This window comes from Bos indicus, chromosome X (assembly GCF_029378745.1).
Source record: "Bos indicus isolate NIAB-ARS_2022 breed Sahiwal x Tharparkar chromosome X, NIAB-ARS_B.indTharparkar_mat_pri_1.0, whole genome shotgun sequence".
Classification (NCBI taxonomy): Eukaryota; Metazoa; Chordata; class Mammalia; order Artiodactyla; family Bovidae; genus Bos; species Bos indicus.
The window spans coordinates 60498762-60524512 of NC_091789.1; the positions used below are offsets into that span (position 1 = coordinate 60498762).

General features: G+C 49.5%; 1 protein-coding gene across 5 annotated transcripts in view; it reads right to left on the reverse strand.

Annotated features, from left to right (window-relative positions):
- TSC22D3 (TSC22 domain family member 3) overlaps positions 1-25751 on the reverse strand; it is a 66524-nt gene that overhangs the window by 4242 nt on the left and 36531 nt on the right. Inside the window, exon 1 of one of the 5 annotated variants that reach the window (XM_070783761.1) lies at positions 4634-4783. The exons of the other annotated variants lie outside the window; for them this stretch is intronic. Within the exon in view, the coding sequence (XP_070639862.1) occupies positions 4634-4686 (53 nt within the window). The 5' untranslated portion in view covers positions 4687-4783. Of the gene's footprint in view, positions 1-4633; positions 4784-25751 lie in introns of those variants that run through there. 5 annotated transcript variants of the gene reach the window in all.

The following is a 25751-nucleotide window of genomic DNA, read 5'->3' on the forward strand; positions in this document are numbered from 1 at the left end:
CGCCTGTCTTTGCCATGCGATCATAGGATGCTGCCCTGGATACCCACCCTCACCACCAGTATCCTCACTCCTTCCTGCCACCTGCCTTCTTGGCCTCTCTCCTGCACACAGACTTTGTCACCTGCAGGTCCCCTCTCCCAGCCAGCTTGCCCACTGGCTTGCCCCTATCCCCAGTACCTATCCACTCACCTCATCCTCAGATGTACCTGTCCATGTACTGACACATGCACAGATCTGTGGCATGCACAGACTAGCCATTCAGCATGTGCCAGTGTGCTTGTATGGAGGACACTCTAAGTGTTTAGGAACTCAGATGAATTGGGGAACATGCACAAGGGAGCAGCTGGGGCAGGCAGGTGGCAGAGGGGATGGGGAGGAGCCAGTAGGGGAGTGGGCACTGCAGTGACCACAAGATGCCAGAAAATACTTTTTAAATTTTTTGGCCATGCCACACAACAGGTGGGATCTTAGAGTTCCCTGATCAGGGATCGAACGTACTCCCCCTGCGTTGAAAGCACATAGTCTTAACCACTGGACCACCAGGGAAGTCCCTCATGTCCTTAAAGACAAGATTTTGTTACCTTCCTAGAAACAGCTAATGACAACAAAATTATGAATCAAGGCTATATATAAACCATCCTAGGAGAGTATCTGCCCTGTGATGGGGTCCAGTCATATACAGGGTTACAGGGCACTTCATAAACAGATTCCAAGTCACAAGGAGGATGAGGTGATTGTTGCCTACTAAAAATTACACGTTTCCATCAAAATATATTTTTATTCTTTCTAGCCTCAATCTTAAAAAACAAAAAGAAACCAAACCATCAGAGGCTCGAAGTCCTTTTATCCTGCTCTTTCCTAAGTGAGGCCACCTAGTGGACAGAAGGAGAACTGCAGACAGATGGAGCAATCTAGAGAAACAAGGGACAGGTGACGCAACTGGGAGTATTATTTACACCAACTCAGGACCATAAGGAGAACATCGGGTTCCACCACATATACAATAGTTTGGATGAAGTTAGGGCCAGTACCCATGAATCAGTTTGTGATTCAGGCTATGGTCCAAAGAAATAACTTAGTGCAATCACACTATTGGAAAAGTACTAGGGGCTTCTTATCAGCAAAGGTTATTATTATTTGCTTCAGGATATTTCACCTAACCAGGTGCCTGGCACGGACACCCTGGCCAAGGCCCCAGTTAAGCCTCATCTGAAGGCCTTAATTTTCTCTAGGCTGCCAGTGCAGTTATGCCACCGAACAGCCAACATTTTTTAGTATGATGTGAAGCTCCCAATGGATAGTGTGTGTGTACTAAGTTGCTTCAGTCGTGTCCCACTGTTTGCAACCCCGTGGACGGTATGTAGCCTGCCATGCTCCTCTGTCCATGGGATTTTCTGGGAAAGAATACTGGAGTGAGTTTCCATTTCCTTCTCCAGGGGATCTTCCCAACCCACAGATCAAACCTGCGTCTCTTATGTCTCCTACATTGGCAAGTGGGTTCTTTACCACTAGTACCACCTGGGAAGCCCTCCATTGGACCCCACCAGCAGTAATACATGGACAAAGATCATTCTATTCGCAAAGGACTGACAAACAGATCTACCCAAGCAAACCTACTGCACTAGCCCCGGATGGTGATTTTCTTCACCCCAGTTTGGCTGGGAGACAATCCCAATCTCAGGATATCAGGTTATCCTCAGGTCACAAACTCTCTGAACAAGGTGTTCACACTAAGCTGCGTGTAGTAGATGGAACAAAGTGCAGACTGTATTTATAGATCATCAGGAACATTATCTGAGCAAAAAAACAACAACAAAAAACCAAACCTTCTTAAATCTGGAGCTTAATTGATACTGGAATTCCCTGATATCTTAATCTGCCTTCTGTGTCACATAGCTTTCCTGGTCCAGAAAGGGTCTGAGCTGACCTTTCATTTGCTTGTAAATCTTTCTTAAACTCACTATTGCTACCCACCTCAAGATTCCAAGGGAGATGATGAAAAGAAAAAAGAGAGATAAATAAGCTAGGTCAGGAGGGAAAAAAACACCACCAGGAAAACAGGGCATAGGAGAGGAGAAAAACCGGCTCCTTCAATGGGAACTCCCTTATATGGGGAGAGAGGCATAAAATTCCAGGTAGTTTGGGGAGGAGAAAGCAAAGAGATGAAGTTTGCTAGCGAGGCTGTGTTTGAACTGTACATTGTTGTTGTTGCTCAGTCACTAAGTCGTGTACTGTAACTGTACATTAATTATACTTCAATTAGAAATAAGCTCAGTTTGAGACCCGCTGACAGTAACAGCTACCAATACACTGAGCTTCGGCTATGGGCCAGATGCTGTGTTGGCTGAGTTACAAACCTGGCAGTGTAGGCGCTGTTACTGTCATTTTTACAGATGAAGAAACAGAGGGTCTGAGAGGCTACCTTGCCCAAGGTGGTGGTGCAGTGAATAAATTATAGAGCTGGGACTCCAGCCCAGGTCTTACTGACCTAGAGACCAAGTTTGTTCTTACTACACTTACTAGTGGGGCCGGGAGTTAAGTTTATTGAATGAGTGAATCAAGGCAGTTGGTGGATGTGTTGGAGGTGCCAGGAAAGTAGTGAGGGAGGAAGAAAAGGTGGGGGCAGGCCCACCTAGAAGTGTCTAGGACACTAGCAGGATGTGGGACCAGAAGAATATCCAAAGTGTCTGCTGCTAAGTTGCTTCAGTCGTGTCCGACTCTGTGCGACCCCATAGACGGCAGCCCACCAGGCTCCCCTGTCCCTGGGATTCTCCAGGCAAGAACACTGGAGTGGGTTGCCATTTCCTTCTCCAGTGCATGAAAGTGAAAAGTGAAGTCGCTCAGTCATGTCCGACTCTTCGCTACCCCATGGACTGCAGCCCACCAGGCTCCTCCATCCATGGGATTTTCCAGGCAAGAGTACTGGAGTGGGGTGCCATTGCCTTCTCCGTCCAAAGTGTCTAAATGAGGTTTATAAGAGGGCTTTGCTCACCTGCATTATTTCAAAAGGCAGCTATGCAGTCCTCAATGAAAGCCCTCTCTGTCTAGAAAACTGAAACTATGACTCCCACCAGGTGGCTCCCAGGATGGACTACACAGCGCCCCACATGATATAGGGAGTCTCAGAATAATAATCCAGTCAAACCTAAAGTCCCCAGGGCCCCACTAACTGACGCCTTTAATTAACTCTTTCCCCTCATTCCTGCTGTGCTCAGCTTTTAGAAGAATGAAACTAAGAGCAAGAAAACAAGCTCGTATCAGGGATGTAGTTTTAAAAAACAACTTGGAAAGAATGTCCCAAGTTCAGCCCACACTCAGCGGATCTCTCTCCCCTGCTCACCTCTAGTTCACCAACCGGTAGTGAGAAGCACTTTCTGTGAGGCCTCATGGCTCTCAGTTTACAAATTGTGGCTGGATCCCTGGACCCCAGGGTTTGCTAAACTAAGGCCACCAACCTAAATAAAAACTGTCCCTGTAGGAAGATTTTCAAACAGCAAGCATAAGGGAGATGTGGCGGGTAGTAGGGAGAGAGGGAGAAATTGGAGGAACCCAGAAGGCTTTCTGCTGAACCCTGAGCACACTGGAAAATTCCTCTGTCCAGAATAGCTGCACCAGACCTTGCAGTGAGTGGAAGTGTGCACTGTAGAGGGTATCTGTGATCTGATTTGATCTTTCTGAGTAAAGTGCTGATCCATGAAGCTGTCAGGATCCTTGTGCCCCGTGGACGTGGGCCCCAGGCAGGAAACAGTGGCCTAAGGATTCAACAGCACAGCCACCCCAACGTGTGTGTTTCCCGACTCCCTTTCTCCCGTGCTGTGAGTTACATGACAGGCTGGACTGAAAGGCCCCCCAGTCCCAGCACACAGCTGATGAGCCGGCTCCTTTGCCGGCTCTGATCCTAGCCCTACAGCTGTGGGTTTCTGTGGTTAAACAGACACAGATGACCCTCCCCCTTCCAGGGTGACCTTCTAGATGGAGGGCAGCAGGAAAGCGAGTCAGCTCCTCAACTCCCACCATCTCAGGTGGCCCTGGAAGCCACCTGAGGCTGGATGCTGAGACACTTGTTCCCTCGGAACTGGAAGAAGTGTCTCAACATTATCACCAGTCTCTTCTACTTCAAAAGCCAGACTCTCTAGGGCTGGAGCCCCTTCCTATTTCGGGTTCCCACAGCCCAGGAAGACGGAGAGTGGCCAGTCTGGGCCACAGAACTTGTGGGCAGGATCTGAGCATGCTGCCGAGGTGTGGGGACCAGATTGGGGTGGGTGCGGTAGGTTGGGGGTGGCAAGGAGGGGGAACATCTCACTTCCCTTTTTGTCACTTGAAGCATTGTGTACCACGCAGCCCAGAGGAAACTATTTATAGGCAAGTCTTCCTTATTTTCTACAGGATATGTTCCACCCCCAAGATTCAGCCCTGTTGCCAGCAAAACACAGGGTCTTGTGTCAGGAGACACGGGAAGGTATGGGACTGGCCACCAAGGAAACGCTGAGTTAGGAGCCGGACAAGGAAATCATAAAGGCTATTGAGCACCGGAGCGCCAGCACAGTTGACGAGGTGGCTGCAAACAATCCTCCCCACTTACTCCCCTACGCACCCCCTCCGCCTGAAGCTCTGTCTACCTCTAAGTACTTACTTGTCCCTTTTTCTGAAGAGGCTGGGGGAGAAAGGAGGCTGAAATGCCATCATTTAGTTTGTCCTGGCTTCACTCTTCTCTTCTCTCTTGCCCTCAGGTTCCACGCCAGGGGTGGGAGAATACAGACAGGAAGGACGCTGCCACTTACATGGTTACTTTGGCCTCATGGAAAATCCCCAAAGTCCAGAAGGAGGGAAGCAAGAAGGAAAGACAGTGACAGACAAAGTGCCTTGTCCTCAGTGGGTCACGTGAACTGTCCCGCATGGCTGGGACCCAGAATGTCGACTCTGGGGGGCAGGAAAATGGGGAGGAATCTGTGGGCGAAGATGCAGAAGACAGCGGTGGGCTGCAGGGAGCCCAAGGGGAACTGGGGCAGAGAGGGACACTGTCTTGGAAAAGTGGCTCTAGCAACCAATTTGGGCCAAACCTTGGCACCGAATGGTGGCAGAAGCAATGAATTGTGCCTTTCAGCTCCCTCCGGACAGGGTCCCATGTGAGCTTCACAAACAATCTCCCAGTGACACTATGGATGACAAGCAGAAGCTAAGCCCCATCTGGACAAGGCATTCCACCCTTCTGACCCTCATTCAAAGAAGCCGGAAAGGGCTCTTGTCAAATCACCTTGGTTGCCCCACCTCTGGCGTCTTACTTTGGGGGGGGGGGGGCGCGGTTTGTGTTGGCATCTCAGCAAGACTGGAAGTATTGGCAACGATATCCAGGAATGCAGTTTAGTTCAGTGGATCTTAAATTTCATGAACCTTGTGTCAATATTTATGCTTGTCTCCCTTCTCCTTATGCCTTGCAGCTGGGAAAATTTACCTCCATAATTTTTCTAAGTTCTCTTCCCATTTTCCACTGTCCCCATTACCCATCTACAAGTATGAAACAGACATTCCTGAAAAAAAAAGAGAATGTCAAATTCACCTCAGTAAATGGAATACCCTTCTCCTCCCTCCTCCCCACACTAGTTGCCATTATCATTCAATTCAGTTCAGTTCAACTCAAATCAAAATAGATTAACACCTATTCAAAGTACAAGGCACATTTTATGGAAATTAAAAAAAAAATAAACTGGTAGTACAGGTCAACAGCTGTGCTTCCTTCTACAATATCCTAGGCCTGTGGTGAACTCTGAAGTCTCCCTACTGGTTAGATCTCAGTGAAATGTTCACTTCAGGAAAAAGCCTAGGGCTTCAGGGTGCTCAGGATGGCAGTCTGGGGTTTGGGAGGGCCATACCACCATCATCACTCCATTCCCGAGAATTGGGCACACTTGTTTTCCCCCCACCCTGTCATTTGGTCCTTGTCCATCTAGACAGGGATAACAGGGGCTTCCCTGGTGGCTCAGATGGTAAAGAACCTACCTGACAATGCAGGAGACATATGAGACTCCAGTTTGATCCCTGGGTCAGGAAGATCCCCTGGAAAAGGAAATGGCCACCCACTCTACTATTCTTGCCTGGAAAATCCCATGGACAGAAGAACCTGGTGGGCTACAGTCTATGCGGTTGCTACGAGTCAAACACGACTGAAGCCACTTAGCATGCAACAGAGCAGTCGTAAAACCTGGAATTTCCATGGGACCTAAGGCTCCTGTGACATGGTGGTTGACAGTGCCAGGGTCCCTCACTCTGATTCCCTTCCTTTGTAAACCAAGGGAACAAAGCACAGGTCCTTAAGGGTCTCACAATTGCCAGTGTCTTCCTTCTGATAAGGGGGGATCTATGTTTAGCATGGGCAGGGTGGTCACCTCTGTCTGCCAACCTCCTGGTCTCCCTTCTTTGCCCAGCTCCTAGTGGTCTCATCCTTGTTCATATGGCCCTCCCAACTAGTGAGCATCTTCAGGTGGGCAAATAACCCCCTTCATCGTAGCCCACCTTCTGGGAATCCCTGTGCTCAACAGCCTTCCCAGAGGCTGGGAGAGGAAGCAGCAAGAACACGGCCACTCTCCGTGTTTGTTCGTCTGCACCAGCCCTCCACCAGCTTCTCTGGGCCAGGGCGACCGACACTGGCAGGGCCTCTTCCCAGCCCTTCTGCTCTATGGAGTGGCCACAAGAGCCGAAATTCCAAGGCAAGCCATTTTTTTCTGGCAGTTGCTGGGGTTACTCTGAGTGGTATGTGAAGGACTTGTGATGATTGGCAATGCTTGGAAGATGAGAACCAGGAGGATCTTGTTGGGGACGCTGAGCCAGCAGCCGAGGGGCCTGTGAAGAGGCCAGGGGCTCTGAGGTGGAGCACCTGGCTCTATTGCAGGCCCCCGCGATAGAATGGGTGACCTCTGAAGTGGTCCAGGTTCCCTGGGGAACAAAACGCTGGTAATAATGCCGGCCTCTTCAGGCGCAGGGAGGCTCCCAGGCCAGGATGGGTAAGTATTATGAGCCTCCCCGGGCTCCCACATTGTACTCCTGAGGCCCTTGCTTAACTCACAGTGGAGCTATTCACAGTAGGCTCACTTGAGGTGGCTCCTTGATCCTCTGTTGTGGGACTCTGTGGGCCTCTGGCTCTCCAGCCACCTGCCCCCCTCCCTCGGGCTTCCTGGATGGCAAGAAGGCAGCCCAGTTGAGGTGGGGCAATGGCAGGAAGGGGCAGGCTACACACTACTCTCAGAACAGAAAGAAAGGAGAGAAACAAGGCAAGCTCCTCCCTGGACAGCCCCCCTGCCCCCACCCTCCCCAGCCATGGGAACTGAGCCAGGGAGCTCAAAGGAGTGCTGGGAGACGTTAAGGAAGGCCCCCTGCCCAGGGTTTGAGAACTGCTGGCAAGGAATATACACCTTATCAGGAAGAAAGAGCAGCACAGAAGCACACGCACACACACACTTATGCAAACACCCTTTTGGCCTTTGACGAAGTCTAATTCACAGAGTGGGGCTTCCCTGGTAGCTCAGCTGGTAAAGAATCTGCCTGCAAGGGAGGAGTCCTGGGTTGGGAAGATCTGCTGGAGAGGGGATAGGCTACCCACTCCAGTATTCTTGGGCTTCCCTGGTGGCTCAGACGGTGAAGAATCCAACTGCAATGTGGGAGACCTGGGTTCGATCCCTGGGTTGGGAAGATCCCCTGCAGGAGGGCATGGCAACACACTCCAGTATTCTTGCCTGGAGAATCCCCATGGACAGAGGAGCCTGGCAGGCTACAGTCCACAGGGTCACAAACCATCAGACACGACTGAGCAACTAAGCACAATTCACAGAGATAGGCAAGCCCAGGGCATCATTCAATCTCTGTCTCTCTCTCTCAGCTGATGCCAGCTTCCCCGTGACCCCAGAGGGGTAGTAAAGCAATAGGACATGGCAAGGTGGCAGGGCAGGATACTCTGGACCCAGCCAGAGTGTCTCAAGCCACAGCCTCTACTCTGACATCCAAGGATGACTGAGTACTGTGCAAGGGTCATGGTTGACAGGGTCTTGGGAGTGGAAGTCAGGTGGGTATAGGGGGAACCAGCTTGATACTACACACTGTCCACTGGCTGCAAGGAAGTGCTGGTGCTGCCAGGCCCACAGTTTTCAAAGAGGTCAATTACCCATTCAAAGAGATAAAAACGAGCACCATTTGTGCACCATCAATCATATGAATGCCTAAGAGATGATTCCTGCAGGCTCCTCATGAGATCAGTTCTAAGGAGACCCAGTCCTGGCATAGGCATCATATGTGACTGATGGTCTGAGAAGCATGATTTGAATGGCACTGAGGAAAATTTCCCCCTCAGTCCAAGCTGTTTGCCTGACCAGACTACTGCAGTGCCTACCAACACCACCCTCCAAGTCACACCTTAGAGTTCTAATGGAATTCTTGACACTTTGAGGAATTACGAATTTTTTTTCCCCATGCAAAAGCCCTGGGAGAGTGCCACATTCTGCCACTATCAATTACAAATATTTAAATTGGGATAAACTCAATTTTTGTATTACTTTCAACAGAGTATTCAGTGGCCGATCAGCATAAGATGAGTAAACACAGCAGGTACACCTTGCCGGTGGGCTGTGGGGAGCAAGAAACGGGTCCAGATGAGGAGAATACGAATGTCTGTGGATTGGGGAAGGTCCTTTCAGGAGATGTGGATGCAGCGCTTGTGGCTCCAGTCCACGGAACTGCTTTTGGGAATCATTGGCCTACAGGTGAAAGCCGCAACAGGGTCTACCTGAAGAGTCACCATAACACCAGGCACCACGACCCACTTTGTATCACACACCATGATGAGGTTGAGCACTGTTGTTCAGTCGCTCAGTCATGTCCATCTCTGTGACCCCATGAACTGCAGCAGGCCAGGCTTCCTTGTCCTTCACTATCTCCCGGAGTTTGCTCAAACTTATGTCCATTGACTTGGGGATGCCATCCAACCATTCCGAGCCTAACTTCTGTTCAGTCATCTCCTTCTCTCTCCTGTTTGGCTACCTCTTTCCCTCTCGCTCCTAAAAGCTTAATCAGAAAATGAATGAGAGCCACTATTAGAAAGATAACCCCAATCTGCTCTGATTTATAAGTCAACATTTGGCAAATTTGGCCTCTCCATTATGAGGAACAGATTGCTTCTGAGACACTTCCCAGCTGTTGGTGGGTACTCTTGGCCTAGGAGGTCAGAGGTATGGGGGTGGGCATCAGGGCGACAAGGGAGAAGAAGAACCTGGAGAGAGGGTGAGAATGGGGAGAGGCTGCTTTTTTTCCAACAGCACAGTCTGGTCAATTAACCAGCCCTACCTCCCTTCAACAAAAGCCAGCTCTACTCCAGCCCTGTGGCTGTCACCGCCTGGTCAAACATGGATCCATTCTGAGGTTGGCTGGAGGGCTGTGACTCACTGCCCCCTCAGGAGCTTGCTGGGCTGACTATAAAGACTGGCCAGGATCTCTGCCAATGTACCCATCCCCACCCTGAGCCAAGCCTTGCTCTCCCCTGCCCCTACCACCTCATCCCATCCCATGGCTTGCTAGCGCCTGCCTGGCCAGGAAGGCGCCCTTGAGGCTCACTGACTCCCCCTCTCCCCAGGGAGAGCAGAAGGGGAATTCACTGCTCTCTGTGGTATGCATCCGGCCTGTGTTTTGGTATCTTATTTTATTTTTATGTTTAATTTACACTGCCTGCTAGGTTTGGGGCTTAAGTAAACAAAGGCTGTGTTTCCCCCAAGGCTTGGACTTCCTGGTTCTCTGTCAGCAACCAAGTGACCCTTTTAACCTCTCACTCCTTGAGACAGGCAGTGTTGGGGGCGGGATTGGAAGAACAACATACTTTGCGTCAAAAGCCTGGAAATTCTTAGTGCCAGCCTGAAATACCATCCCCTCGCCCTTCTCCACGTGAATGTTAAGTCCCGAAGCTGCCTTACCAAGTACGGACTGCTTTTAAAGGGCACTGTAAGAGTGTAAGGGTAAAGCACAAGAAAAGGAAAATTCAAAGTATTCACATTGATTTTTTTCTTTTGACAGATATCTTTGTGCATGCTAACTCGCTTCAGTGATAAGCAGCTTCAGTCATGTCTGACTCTGCGTGACTCCATGGACTGTAGCCCACCAGGCTCCCCGTCCATGGCATTCTCTAGGCAAGATGGGTTGCCATGCCCTCCTCCAGGGGACCTTCCTGACCCAGGGATGGAATCCCCAAGGGTTGAATCCGCATCTTTACCACTACCGCTACCTGGAAAGCCCGATGTCTTTGTGCCATCAAGCAAAGTCAGAAAAGCTCAAGTCTTGGTGGGCGGAGCCTTGGCAGTGAGCAGCCTTAAAGGCCTATAGACGGAGCAGAGCACGCTGGGCCTGCCCGGGAAAGGCTTCCTGACAAATCTCATACATCTTAAAAAATAAGAGGAACACTGGCCCCTATGTCCTGGGATAGAGCTCTAACAGCAAAGTAACGAATCCTGGTTAACAGTTCTGACATTCTGTTATTTGCTAAAACTAATAATACCATGGCGTTTGTTGACAGAGTCACAGAAGAACTCAAGCAAACATGGAAACTGAGTAATGGCCAAGTGTAGACAATTACTAACTCAGCAGTTGAGAAGACGGAGTTTCTCAGACACTCCTTGGACCTCTTGGGGCAGCGGGGCCTGAGCACAGTTGGGAGACAATCCAGACGCATCTGTCATCTTGCTGGGTGATTTCTCGGAGTTGAGTCTTCAGACAGAGTAATAACAAGAAGAAGTGAGAGGGACTCTACCAGTGCGCATGGCAGGGGAGGGGCTCCCTGAGAAACACGGCTCTAGCACCTATTTATTTTTTTTATGAGGCATTTATAAGAATGGCCTTTTTTTTAAATATAAATGTATTTATTTTAATTGGAGGCTAATTACTTTACAATATTGTATTGGTTTTGCCATACATCAACATGAATCTGCCACGGGTGCACACATGTTCCCCATCCTGAACCCCCCTCCCACCTCCCTCCCCACACCATCCCTCTGGGTCATCCCAGTGCACCAGCCCTGAGCATCCTGTATCCTGCATTGAACCTGGACTGGCGATTCGTTTCTTATATGATATTATACATGTTTCAATGCCATTCTCCTAAATCATCCCCCCCCTCCCTCTCCCACAGAGTCCAAAAGACTGTTCTATACATCTGTGTCTCTTTTGCTGTCTTCCATACAGGGTTATTGTGACCATCTTTCTAAATTCCATATATATGCATTAGTATACTGTATTGGTGTTTTTCTTTCTGGCTTACTTCACTCTGTATAATAGGCTCCAGTTTCATCCACCTCATTAGAACTGATTCAAATGTATTCTTTTTAATGGCTGAGTAATACTCCATTGTGTATATGTACCACTGCTTTCTTATCCATTCATCTGCTGATGGACATCTAGGTTGCTTCCATGTCCTGGCTATTATAAACAGTGCTGCGATGAACATTGGGGTACACATGTCTCTTTCCATTCTGGTTTCCTCGGTGTGTATGCCCAACAGTGGGATTGCTAGGTCGTATGGGAGTTCTAGTTCCAGTTTTTTAAGGAATCTCCACACTGTTCTCCATAGTGGCTGTACTAGTTTGCATTCCCACCAACAGTATAAGAATGTTCCCTTTTCTCCACACCCTCTCCAGCATTTATTGCTTGTAGACTTTTGGATTGCAGCCATTCTGACTAGCGTGAGATGGTACCTCATTGTGGTTTTGATTTGCATTTCTCTGATAATGAGTGATGTTGAGCATCTTTTCATGTGTTTGTTAGCCATCTGTATGTCTTCTTTGGAGAAATGTCTGTTTAGTTCTTTGGCCCATTTTTTGATTGGGTCATTTATTTTTCTGGAATTGAGCTGCAGGAGTTGCTTGTATATTTTTGAGATTGATTCTTTGTCAGTTGCTTCGTTTGCTATTATTTTATCCCATTTTGAAGGCTGTCTTTTCACCTTGCTTATAGTTTCCTTTGTTGTGCAGAAGCTTTTAATTTTAATTAGGTCCCATTTATTTTTGCTTTTATTTCCAATATTCTGGGAGGTGGGTCATAGAGGATCCTGCTGTGATTTATGTCAGAGAGTGTTTTGCCTATGTTCTCCTCTAGGAGTTCTGTGGTTTCTGGTCTTACATTTAGATCTTTAATCCATTTTGAGTTTATTTTTGTGTATGGTGTTAGAAAGTGTTCTAGTTTCATTCTTTTACAAGTGGTTGACCAGTTTTCCCAGTACCATTTGTCAAAGAGATTGTCTTTTCTCCATTGTATATTCTTGCCTCCTTTGTCAAACATAAGGTGTCCCATAGGTACGTGGATTTATCTCTGGGGTTTCGATTTTGTTCCATTGATCTATATTTCTGTCTTTGTCTAGCACCCATTTTAAATGAACTTGGTCAAGTAGGAAGAAAACATATCAGAAGGCCAGAGTTTTTTTTCCACCTTAACCCTAGACCCCCTGGACACTTAGAAGGCTTCTAAATATGAAGGGCCATGTGAATGGGGGGTAAGGGCCCTGTCCCCAAACACTGCTGGTAAAATGGCTCACCATATGAGCAGCCTTATCACTGCTCTTTCAAAGTCTAGCATTTCTAATTTCCTGTCCAGTTCCAGTTTGTTGCTTCCATGGTTTCACAAGTTGTGGCTACTGCCTATGGGGAGGGGGACAGTGTGAGTGACTGATGTTCAAAAGGGTATCAGCAAGTAAAATGTAGTCTCTTGAAGGTCTTAGCAATTCTTTCCTGCATGGACGACTTATAACCTGCATACAGTTTTGGCATTGAGAGTCTCTCTCCAGGCAAGAACACTAGAGTGGGTTGCCATTTCCTTCTCCAAGTGATCTTCCCGATCCAGGGATCAGACCTGCATCTCCTGCACTGCAGGCATATTCTTTACTACTGAGCCACCAAGAAAGCCCCAAATGGCACCAGCAATCAGTAATCACTTTTAGTCTTTCAAGCAGGACTAAAGGCACAGCCAGATAAGAACATGTCCACCGGAAGTGGGCAGTGCATACGTTCTCAAGTGAGCAGTGACTGGCTTTCTAGACTAGAATAAAAGCTCTTTGAGGGCAGGGGCTTATCTTATTCATCACTGTATCCCTCAGAGTTTGGCCCAGTGCCTGGCACACAGCCTCAATGCCATACACCTGTGCTTAATAAGTAAACAGAAGGTTTAGATAAGTATTTGAACTTGGTTCATGGCCCCCACAGGGAAGAACTATAGGCAAATTCATGAATTTGCTTCCTGTTAATATTTTAATTTGGTGACAATCATTGTCAGAGAGCAACTCTACAGCTAAAAACACGAAAGACCTGTGAAAATCAAACATACTTGGGAAACCCAACCCAAACACAATCTAAGTGGCCACTAATGACCTGGAATCAAGGCCTGACCTCTTCAATAAAAAGGATAATTCATCCATGTGTGCGTGCCTGGCTCTGTGCAAATGCTGGGACTTTGGTCACTTTCCATCTTTAGCTGGAGGAGCTTGGTCAGTTGGGAACAGGGCACCCACAGGGAGCACTAGAGGGTGATGAAGCCTGGGAGGAGGACAGCCAAGTCTCAGCTGGCAGTAACATCAAAGAGGGATTTCAGGCTAGCAGGCCTGATTCTGAGTGAGTGACAGCCATATAACTGGCATGATGGTGCAGTGGGCTGGGGGTGCAGGTAAAAAACCAATCCTGATTAAAAATACTCTGATGTCTGCCAACATAGAGGAAATTCTCACCACTAATGTCACCCTTGGCTTTGAAGTCTTGAGGATCCCTGTTGAAATGAAAAGTCTTTCTCAGAAGGGAAACGTTTGTTTTTCTCAGGGAAGAACATGATGACCTGCTCAGTGTGGTCTGAATATACTTCCTTTATTTGGAGTACTAAGTTGACTATTGAAAATGAGTTGGGGGGCTTCTGGGATTAGTGACCCAGGCTGACTAAGTATAGACTGGGCCTGAGGTGAGGCCTTACAATGGGTCCTGGCTAACTGGTGGCCTTGAGCTTTCAGGGAACAGGCAAATATGCCCAAACATTCCTGAATTCACTGTAAATAAACCAAACTACCTGAGTGGGCACATCTGAATAGCAGACTTTATGACAAAGGAGTTTGTTTTCTCCTGCTCTTCTTGGTAAACACAAGCAAAGTGTTCTGCAGAGGCCATGAGGAGCAATCATATATATGTCTAAGCCCTACTGGGAATATTTCTTTTCAGCGCTCCTTGTGCAGGTAACCTGGTTTGCATGCTCATCAAAGAATCCTCCCTGGAAATCTCCTCCTCAGGTCCTACCAACTCACTGATAAATTGACACAGGTGAGAAACTGACCCCCAGGAAAGCTCTGTGACTGATAAGGGGTACATGGGTTCTCCTTCCCTGGGGTAATTTCTTTTTTACCAAGAGCCTCCTGTTAACCCCAGGGAATGAGTCCAGTGCAGGGAATGCCAGGCAGGAGGTCAGGTTGCTGGGGGAGCTTTCTTTGGCCATTTTCTGCCACTCTCTGTTGGCAGCTGTCTTCTCTGCCTGTGTAGCAGGCGGCCCTGGCGGCAGACACAATACTCACACCAGAGCTGGCCAGGGCAGCCCTTGCCCCTCAGCACCCCTCCTTCTTGCCCTTGTAAAACTGGCAAAACCTCAGCCCCAGAATCCCACTCTAGCTTGACCAGGCGATGGCCAACTGCCTGATACCAGGCAGAGTTGGGCTGATGGAGGGAGGCAGGGGAGTTGGGCTGGGCAGCAACCCCCCCCCCAACCCCTGTGGCTCTGTTGTGAGGTGCTGACAGCTGGGAGAGGACCTGAAACCAGTTAGCTTGGGGCTCCCAGCCAGCAGTGTATTTTCATCTTGTTTTGACTGGGACTGTCCTCCTCTATGTAAACACGTCCATATCAAGAGGAAGAAAATGTAGAACAGCTTAAAGTAGGTGGGTGGAACGCATCCCACCCATGAATCACCAGCTCAGGGAATGCCCTGCAGGTGGGCCTTGCTTTAAGCAAACCTGACATATGAAAACCTCAATTCAGCAAGAGGGCAGGGATGCGCAGCTGTTAGGTCTTGACCTATCTCTGGGAGATCTCACAGCCACATCTGGTCCAAATAATAACATCAGTAGTTCCCATGTACTGATTGCTTAGCAGGCGCTGTGCTAAGATTATATCCATTAGCCTTTTGAACCTTGTCAATAGCTATGGATAGTTGACAGTAGTAGGAATTAGGTATCAGATTATCTCAGGCCCATTTTGTGGATGAGGAAACTGAGGCTCAGACAGGTTTCAGTGACTCTGCTATGTGCTAAGTTGCTTCAGTTGTGTGCGACTCTTTGAGACCCTATGGACTGTAGCCTGCTAGACTCCTCTGTCCATGGGATTCTGCAGGTAAGAATCCTGGAGTGGGTTGCCATGCCCTCCTCCAGGGGATCTTCCCAAGGATCGAACCTGCATCTTCTGCATTGGCAGGTGGGTTCTTTACACTAGTGCCATCTGGGAAGCCCCAGGATAGTTGGTAGTAGGAATAGGGTACTGTATTATCTTAGGCCCATTTTGTGGATGAGGAAATCGAGGCTCAGACAGGTTTAAGTGACTAGCCTAGGGTTACCCAGCCAGCAGCTGCAGAGGCGAGACATGACCCTTTGGTGTGTGATTCTAAACTCCAGGCTGTCTCTGGCTGGGGATTTCACCTTGTTTTGAGATTTCTAAGCAGGGCTGCATTCTAGGCATGAATGCCCATTTACACTGAACCCCCTTCATCACAGTTTGCAAGGGAACTATTAATAGGCCTTTATCAGGGTTAGGGTGGGGAAGCCCCCAGATTGGGGCTGGTTCTTTCCACTGACTAAAAGACTCTCATGGGGAGGGGGGCCCTACCAGCATGCCAGGATGGGATGGATCTGCATTTCAACTCAGGCCTGGCAGACTGGTTAAGGCAGCAGTCCCCAACCTTTTTGGCACCAAGGATCGATTTCATGGGAGACCATTTTTCCATGGACTGGGGGTTGGGGGATGGTTTCGGAATGATTCAAGCACATTACATTTATTGTGCCCTTCATTTCTAATCTGATGCTGCCAGTGATCTGAAAGGAGGACCAGTCCACAGCACAGAGGTTGGAGAACCCCAGGGTTAAGGGCAACTGCTTGACTGGACACAGGGAAGGCCCCTTCTAATTGCAAATCAGTACAAACTACTCCCACAGCAGGCTGGGGCAGGGACAAAAGACTCAATATAATCCAAGTAGAAGGAAAGACCAATTGTAAACACATATTTTTGAAACAAAATGCCACTGGTCAGTGTTGATGTTGGTGCAGGGCTGGCCTCCAGGCTAAACTGTGAAGGAGGAGCCTGTGTTTAGAACCTTCCAGCTTCCTTTTCAGGTACCTTCCTCCTGCCTGTCCCTGCAAGTGACCTGTGCCCTCCTGCTGCCTAGGGTTCCATGGGGCCCCTCACTGACGTTTGGAGGCGCCCTGCCCCACCTAGCAATGCCCCCTTTAAGGGCACAGTTGTTCTCCCTTCCTGTAACGATATGCACCCAGCCTCTCCTGAATGACAAATTGGGGAAATGTGTTTGTGTAAATGGCAGGTAATGGCTTAACAGGTTTTCCCCAGATCATGGGGCTCTAACCCTTAGATTTCAGTTAGTCGTACAATTTTACACGTGGATGGGGACCTGGGGGTGGGGAGGGAACAAGCTAGAGGGGTCACAACAGTGGGAGAGGGGAAATTGCTCATCGGTGATCTTCAAGTCCTGACAAGTAGGCCATGTGCAACTCTGACTATAGGTTAAGTCTGGGTCTGCATAGAGGGATAAGCACTCTGCCCTTACACTCACTGTATTCTTTCCAGAGTATTGTGGACAGGGCACTGGGGTAACAGTCAGGAGACCAGAGTCTGGTGTGGTTTTGCCCCTGGCTGCCAGAACAACACTGGAAATGTTTCATAACCACTCTGGGCCCCAGTTTCCCCTAAATGCAAAATGAGAGGCTTGAGACTACAAATGTACAGTACTTTAGGTGCTTATTTGATGAATGATACCCCCATTTAGGAGGCTTCCCCAGTGGCACTAGTGGTAAGGAACCTGCCTACCAATACAGGGGACATAAGAGATGAGGGTTCAACCCCTGGCTCGAGAAGACCCCCTAGAGGAGGGCATGGCAACCCATTCCAGTATTCTTGCCTGGAGAATCCCATGGACAGAGGACCCTGGCAGAGTACAGTCTGTGGGGTCGCACAGAGTCAGACACGACTGAAGTGACTTAGTACACACACATGCACCTTCATTTAGACCTGAGAGCTCCATGAAGCTACATACCAAGGGCCTATAACAGTGTCTGGCACATAGTAAGTGCTCAACAAATGGAATAATTGAAGGAAGGGAGGAAGGAAGGAATGGCAAAAGTACTTCTAAGGTTGCTGCCAGTTCCAGCTTTGATGTCCTCAAATGCAGCTCTTTATAGTTGTGCCTTTGAGTGGAGAGGCCCAGGCCAAGGGCTGAGTGAGGCCTCCAGGCGCTTGCCCTCAGGACCAGAGGGTACAGGGGCAGTCTGCACTGTGGAAGGGCAGCCTCTGGGACCAAAGGCAGCTGGGAAGAGCTTCCAGGAGGCCCAGGAGGCTTTTAGGATGTTGGATGGGGGCGGTAGTGAGGAATGTAGGAAGGGCAGGGTCGGTCAGGAAGAATCAGGAGAGTAACTTTTACACAGTTTTCTGTAAAACGGGAAGCCGAGATAACAGAGACTTGATGGGTGTCTGGGCTGAGGTAGGAAAAGTGCCGAGTTGCAATGGTGACTCAAGGTCAGGAGCTGGAATGGGGCCCGGAGCTCTCAAGCCTCTGCTCACCCCCTTGGGACGGGCCCCTGGCTCCAGGCCAGCTCCCTGAATAGCTCTCCCACCCCCACTCACCCCTCCACCATTCTAGCTTCTCAGGCCAACCTGCTTCCCTAACCAACCGACCAGTGGCTGCCCTCTCCCTCTCCCCCAAGGTGACGTGAAGTCCACCCCCAACCTCCCTCTGGAGGCAGATTTGCTGCTCCTTCTCACATCGCCTGCATTCACACTCTGACGCAACTCCTCCCCTTCTTTCGCAAAACAGGTGCATTCGCCAGGCTGCCTCTCCTCCTCTCCCTTCCCCTCCTAACATCCCCCTGCTCTCCCCCTCAACCCCACTCCATGGCCAGGGCCCTCTCCTAGGAATATTCATGTGTCCCCACTCTCCACCAGCACCCTTTCACGTTTTAACAGGACCCACAGTTTCAATCCACAAGAATGAGTCTTTAAGAGTGAAATTTCAGGTATTAGTGAGTGGAGAGAGAGAGAGAGAAAGAGAGAGAGAGAGAGATTGATTGATGGGGCAGGGGTCTCTTCCGGAATTCCTGGTATGACATGCCATCCTCTGGATGCTTCTTAGACTAATTCTGTCTTTTGCTGCCCTTGGAGTTGGGAGACCAGAGTTCTGGTCCCATCTCTGCCACTAAAACTGTTTGTGTGACCTTGGGCAAGTCACTTAATCTCACTGAGTCTCAGTTTCTTCATCTGTCAAATGGAAGTAATTACCCCTGCCCCACCCTTGCCACCCTCAACAGAGGTGTTATGAAAATTAAAGGAGATGTGTGTGTGTGTGTGTGTGTGTGTGTGTGTGTGTGTTGGGGTGGTGGGGGAGCTAACTCCAAAGCCTGGGACAAGTATCGGGGTTATGTCTCCCCGCTGCTATGTTTGAAGGACTCATGCAGGTTACATGGTAAAGCCCTTTTTTACAGAAATGCCAGTGTGCCTTTGGCCTGCCCCTTTCCCCTGCTTCTCCTCCAGGGCTTGGGTCTTTGCCAAATCTGGTCTCCTGTGCACCTCCGCCCAGCTTTGAGAACATCTCCTGCCCCGCCCCCATACCCCTCACCACCCATCCAGTTGCCCTCAGGCCTTCCTTCACCATCCAAGGGCCTCTTGCTCCATTCTCCCCTTCTCTCGCAGCCCAGTGCTCAGGGCCATCCCTTTGCCGAATGACCCTGCTCTCCTGGCGTGACCTCAGCCCATCCCCATCAAAGCTTTGAAGGGTAAGGACTCTGGGGTGGGGGTAATGACTGAACTTGACGATTCGATATAGAGGCTGAGCACAACACGGAACACCCAGCATGCGTTCCAGAAACGCATCATTGTTTGGTTGCCTGTGCTGGGGGAGACTTGGGGGTGGAGGCAGCTTCAGGGCCCCTGACAGCTCACCAGACAGAAGGTTGCTCCACTTCTAGATCTACGGGGCCCTGCCTGCGTGCTCTTCCCACCCATCTTCCCCTTCACCTCTCAACCCAGAGAATGGGCTGGGCTCTTTCATCTCCAGGACCTGCATGCTAGAATGTGATTTCAGGCCTCCCTGGCCTACTGCCACTGTGTTTCTCCGGTGACCCCACCTTTCCCTCAGGGACAAGAGGCTGAGAGCAGTTTGGAGCACCCTCTGAATTTCCCAGCATAAGCAATCACCTCCCTCTCAAGGCCACACCTAGGAGTCTTCTCACCTGAGGAAAATCTGGGTTTTCCTCTGCAGATGTGGGGGCTCTTGGGCTTTTCCCCTTGACTGGAATGTTTCTTGGACTGGCAAATACTGGAGAGGGTTCCTCCCAAACTGCGGGGGCAAACCCTTCCCTTCTATCCCTCAGGGCTATTGTAACCCTCCTCTCCCCAAAGGAGGAAATTAGAAGCAAAAGGTGACCTTGCTAGGCCTTGGCAGGGAATCGGTGACAGGGTGGCAACACACAGCCTCATTTTGTTGGCCTCTGCCACCTGTCTCCCTCCCTCCACCCACTGCCGGGGCCCCACGTTGGCAGGCAAGTCAGGAGGAGGTGGGACTCTCTGGACAGGCCACCCAGGAAAGCTGGTCTCATATTGGAGGTGACAAAGTTGGTTTCAGAGCCCAGTGGCTGAAGTGGTAGCAGGATTCTGAGGCAAGTCAGAGGAGAAGGAAGTTGATAGTGCAGAGTGTGGGTCCTTGGTGGGAGTGGGAGACTGGTAAGAAAGACCACTACCCTCACATTTGTTAAACCAGTCACTGTAAGAGTAATGATAATAACCACAGCTACTAGTTATTGCAAGTGTATTATGTGCGAGGCACAGCGCCAAGCACTTCTTGTGCATTTTTTCACTTACTCCTCACAATAACTTTATGTAAAAAAAATTATTTTTTTTTCAGATGACAAATAAGGAAATAGAAACTCAGGGAGGTTGTGACCAGCCCAAAGTCACTCAGCTGGAGCTGCTTATCTGAGGACCTAATTGACTCTGAAACACCCCTTCTTCACCCCTACCCAGCCCTCACCGCCCTTGCCCCCAGCGTGAGCTCTGCAGCCAAAGGGCATACCAGGCACTCTTCAGCAGGTTTTTGCCTCCAAAGGTGCTGAGAGCCTCAGTCACCTGGAATTGATTTTTCTTCGCTCCATTCCCTTCTCCCCCACACCACTAAGAAGCTAACAATTCCAATCTGGCATTTGTTTAAGAGCATCCAGGAGGCTGAGTGGTAAAGAACCCACCTGCCAATGCAGGAGACATAAGAGATATAAGAGATGCAGGTTCGGTCCCTGGGTCAGGAAGATCTCCTGGAGGAGGGCATGGCAACCCACTCCAGTATTCTGGCCTGGAAAACCCCATAGACAGAGGAACCTGGCGGGCTACAGTCCATGGGTTGCAAAGAGTCAGGCACTACCGAAACAACTTAGCACACAATCCAGTGAATGGGACAGGGGTCATGCATGAGTACTGGGCTTTGAAGGGATCGGTGATGTATAAAATCAAACTCCCTAACTAATCCTTCCCCTCTGTGCACACCACCCCACTCCTGCCTGGAAACCATAAAGTTGTTTTGAATATAACTTCATTTGAATCATTCTTTTTTAGAAGATATAGTTAGGGAGTTGGGGATGGACGTGTGCACACTGCTATATTTAAGATGGATAACCAATAAGGTCCTACTCTATAGCAAGGAACTCTGCTTGATGTTATGTGGCCGCCTAGATGGGAGGGGAGTTTAGGGGAGAATGGATACATGTGTACGTATGGCTGAGTTCCTCTGCTGTCCACCTGAAACTATCACAGCATTGTTTAATCAGCTATACTCCAATATAAAATAAAAAGTTAAAAAGATTTTAATAGCTTCATGAAAAAAAATCCGAGTGTCCCTTACTGATGGGCCCCTGAATCCTCTGCTCTCCATGGAAGAAGCCCTGCTCATTTGAAAGTGTTTCCACTCCCCCCACTCCACTCAGAGCTTACCCTTTGGAGTGTCTGCTGTCACCCTCACCACCCTTAATCTTTGGTCCACTACTCACTCAAGACCTCGGTGCCAGGCAGTGGCTCCTTAACTGGCATGCCCTCCAACCAAGACCTCTCTCACCAAACATGCATCAATGTCCCTTCCTATCACTCCTCTGAGATGACCTTTCCTTGCCTCGTCCTCCCCCTTCTCCTTGTCCTCTTTTCCCCTTAACTCACTATTGCTCTTTTCTCTTGGCAAACAAGTCTGATCCACAATGGCTGGCTTCCTCCTTAAACATGCAATTCTCCCCTTTGGCCTACTTGGCATAATCTGGCCTCTCTTCGTTGTGTTTTGTTTTCCCACATATTCAGAGAGATGGAAGGAACCTGGAGGATCAGCTAGTTAGTTCCAACCCCTCCTTTTGTGGGCGAGGAAACTGAAATTTGAATAGAGTAAATGACTTGCCCAGGGTCACATGGCCGGGCAGGGGTAAAGCCAATACCCCGTCCAGGTCTGCCTGATTCTGGGGCTTCTGCTCCTTTACTCTGCTCCTTTTACCCTTTAGATAAGGCCTTAACCCACCAGCTGCCAATCCCCTCTCCTTCTTCAGATATACCTATGGCTCATGTCACACCACTATGCACTGATTCTATTCCCTACGTGTTTCCTACATGTATATCTAGGTTTCACAATGAGAAAGTAGTCTGGGCAGTAGGAGCTAACCCCTTCCTCCCACTTGAATGATGCACAAAAAGGGGAATTGAGCTGCCTAAGGTCATGCAGCTCTCTAGTGGCACAACTTGGGGCCTTATCCGTGACACCCCAATGCAGTGCACCTCTCTTTTTATCCCATGTCCCCCTTCAGTACTGCTCTGGGATGGTTCGTTCTTGCTTCTTTTCTTGATATTCTTATCCTCCTTCCCAACTTCTGCATTTTTCACAAACCTGCTGGATTTTAGAGCTGGAAGGGACCTCAGGGATCATTAGTTTCACCTATCACTGCACAGATGAGAAAAATGAGACTAGGAGAGGGGAAGTCATTTGCTTGAAATCAGACAGTTAATTAGTGGCCCAGCTGGGACCCAAGTCCAAGTCACCAACTCCTAGTTCAGTGTTCTTTCAACCACCCTCTTCCTGTCTGTGCTTTTTGTCAAGAATTCTTCATGTCTGGAAACCTGTCCCCCTCCCATGATGCTCAGGTCCTGTAAGATCTGGCAGGGCTTTGGCCCAGGGTGACACAGTGTCACCGGGGAAAGGTAGAAGGAGCAGAGGCCTGGAACTGCCTGTATCCTCCCATGTCTCACCATGGGAGGCCCCGGCCTGGCCTTGCCGAGAGTGGTGACTATCAAGTATGTGTTGAGATAAAGCCATAGCCTCTCGGATTCTCAGTTCATGGCCTAGACACTGGCGTCAAAGCCCGAGCCGGCTGCAAAACGAGGTCAGTTCACTGGCCTCCCAATGGAAAAATCTTATAAAATCAATAGCACTTATAACGTCAACAGACTCAGAGACCTTTCCTCTGTTTGTTTTTTCCTTCTGGGCTGCTCTTTCTCATCCACCCTGCTATGAAGGCATAGACAATACAGGAATCTGGCAAGCAAAGCTGCAAAGGCCAGACCACTGCCTCCAGAGCCCCTGAACTGAATGGGGAGTGGTAGGAGCATGTCGAGGTGTGAATGATTTGTGTAGACCCTGACCAGGGCCCTCCTGGCTTCCTTGGGCAATGCTAATTGGATCTGAGGCCCTCCCTGGTAGCTGGCCCCTGAGAATAATCAGAAGCTGTCCTGAGCTCCAACAGCAATTCTGGAAGCTCAACTGGCCCCAGCTTTGCCGTACTGGGCCTTCACTAAGGAAGAGAGTAACTAGAAAGCCAATTAGACAATGCCATGGGGCCTTCCTGCAATGGGAAGTGTCTGAGGCCCTCAGACTGGAGTGGATGTTGGCCCTTTTCCCAGACATCCTTCCCTCAGCCCCAGTGGGTGTATCCTACCTTCCCTCCATGCACACAGAGGGTGGCTGCCCTCATGCTGTTATCTGCATGGTCACAAACAAGCTTCTTCCTCCTGTCTTGAAACTGGTCCTGAAACCAGACCACAGAGCTTGAGCCTGATATTTCTACCATTAAATGGTGTCCTTTCTATGAAAGTATTATGAACTTATTCCAGTCTGAATTCATTGAACAAATACTTACTGAGTACCTACTCTGTGTCAGACACTAGTAGCTACTATCAACTGTGTTTTGTGCAATTGAAGACTGCTGTACCTCATGAGCTCCTAATGAGCATGTAGGGTCAGATGAAATAGCAGGTTTGTTGCTACAAGGCAGAGGAAGCTTGGGGATAAACTACAAAGGTAGGTCCTGAGAGTAAGTATGTACCACAGTGTGGGTCTTTGGACATCGGGGATATTCAGGTATGGACGCTTAGGGTGGTAAGCTGGGAGATGCCACTTCCACACAGACTCCTAGGACCAGGGACAAATCTCACACTCGTCCTGGGGAGCCACAAATGGCAGAGGTGTAGACAATCGCAGGAACTTCCACAGCTAAGAGACAAGCCGTGCTCTCTGTCCTCAGTCCTTACCTACTGACCTCCCAAACAAGGCAAAGGACAGGACATTTTGTAAGAAGCTGAGATGGTTAGATAGCATCACCAATTCAATGGACATGAATCTGAGCAAACTCTGGGAAACAGTGGAGGACAGAAAAGTCTGGTGTGTTATAGACGGTGGGGTTTCAAAGAGTCAGAGATGACTTCGTGACTGAACAACAGTACTCTCTTTTCTGATATATTCCCTGGGCACTTGAGTTTGTTTCCTTTGCTGCTCGAGAAGTGTTCAAGGCATTGAAAGGTAACTTCAGGGGAAAGCATTCCTAGTTAAACACCCACCTTCCAAATGCATGAACTCAATTGTGCAGCTCATCTTCTCCGAGGCATGGTTTTGGCCCTGTGCCTGGTGCCCCGACCTTGCCCTCTGGGTGATCTTGCTCAAGGATGCCAAGGGAATTGGTGGCAGGGGTTGGGAGCAGAGCCCAGGTTTCCTGGATCCTGGCCTGGCACTCTGGCCACCAGACCCCACTGGCTCTCCTCTCTTGCCCTTTGTGCTCTGTCTGAACCGTCTGGAGGCATGTGCCTGCACCCAACTAGCTTCCACTGGGTGAGATATTTCTGTCTCACACCAGTCAGCGGTTCAGCCATATGGGGCATAGGTAGTCTGGCTGACTGCTGACCAAGGGGCCAGGCCCAGGTGGGGGCGGGGAGGGGGGTCACTCTGCTGGTCTGGGATCTGCAAAGCTGGGTCCCTAATGCAGTTCTTCTTTGTATTAGGGGTCTGAAGTGTGGCCCCTAAGCTCAGTATCCCAGGGCTCAGGCCGGGTCACTGTGGCCCCCCACTCCCAGGCTTGTTGCTACGATACAGGGTTCTACAAGTGCTGAGCGGCATTGTTGGGGCCGGATGCAAATGGCACGCAGCAGGGTCTAGCTGTGAGCCAGTTGGCCAGCTGACATTTCAGGGTCCAAAGAGCTTGTGTGTACTGGACAAGCTGTTTATTGTGGTCTTGGCACTGTCCGGCCCTTCAGACAGCAACAAATGCTCCCAAACTGGGAAAGGAGAGGAAATAAGGAATCAGCCGTAGCCAAAGACGACCTGGAATCTCTCTCCTCACACCATTTGCTCCCTGCAGCTGACATGCTGCTGGTGCCAACCATCGGAAGTGCCCCAGTGAGGGAACCGGAGGGGGCAAGCCCCACAAACCTCCATTCGTGAAGACCTAGATTGCAAATCGTGTACATGCCCACGTCAACATCCTTCTGACTGCCCAGCTCTCAGATGCTGCTGCTGAGGGAAGGTTGAGCAGTCAGAAAATACCAAGAAGGAGAAATCTTGATGTCATAACGTTTAAACACACAGAAGAACTGGGACCCCAAGGTTGCAGGTTGTTGATACACACACACATACATACACATCATCATCATTATCGTCATCTTCAGGGAGATGGTTATCAACAGGACATGACAGAAATGGTCATTTCGAGTGCTGGCCTAGTTTTTTCAGTTACACTCAGAGTTGACAATGGGCTTCCTTGGTGGCTCAGACAGTAGAGAATCCTCCTGCAATTCAGGAGACATGGGTTTGATCCCTGGGTCAGGAAGATCCCCTGAAGAAGGAAATGGCAACCCACCCCGGTATTCTTGCCTGCAGAATTCCATTGAAAGAGGAGCCTAGTGGGCTACAGTCCATGGGGTTGCAAGAGTCGGACAGGAGTGACCATCTTTCACTTTCAGAGTTGACAACACGCTGGAGAAAATGCGGCAAGAGCATGTGTAGTAGAGCATAGGCTGAGGTACAGGTGAAATATAAGAGACCCCAAATGAGGGAAGCTGAGAAGCTAGAGTCCAGAGAAATTGCGGGAAATGTGGCATTTCCCAGAAGACATCTGGCCCTATCCACACTGCCTGGAAATCTAGTCTGGCCTATAGCCTGAGGGTAAGCTGTGCTTGGGAAGGATGGAACCATGGATAAGTGGTTGAACTCTCT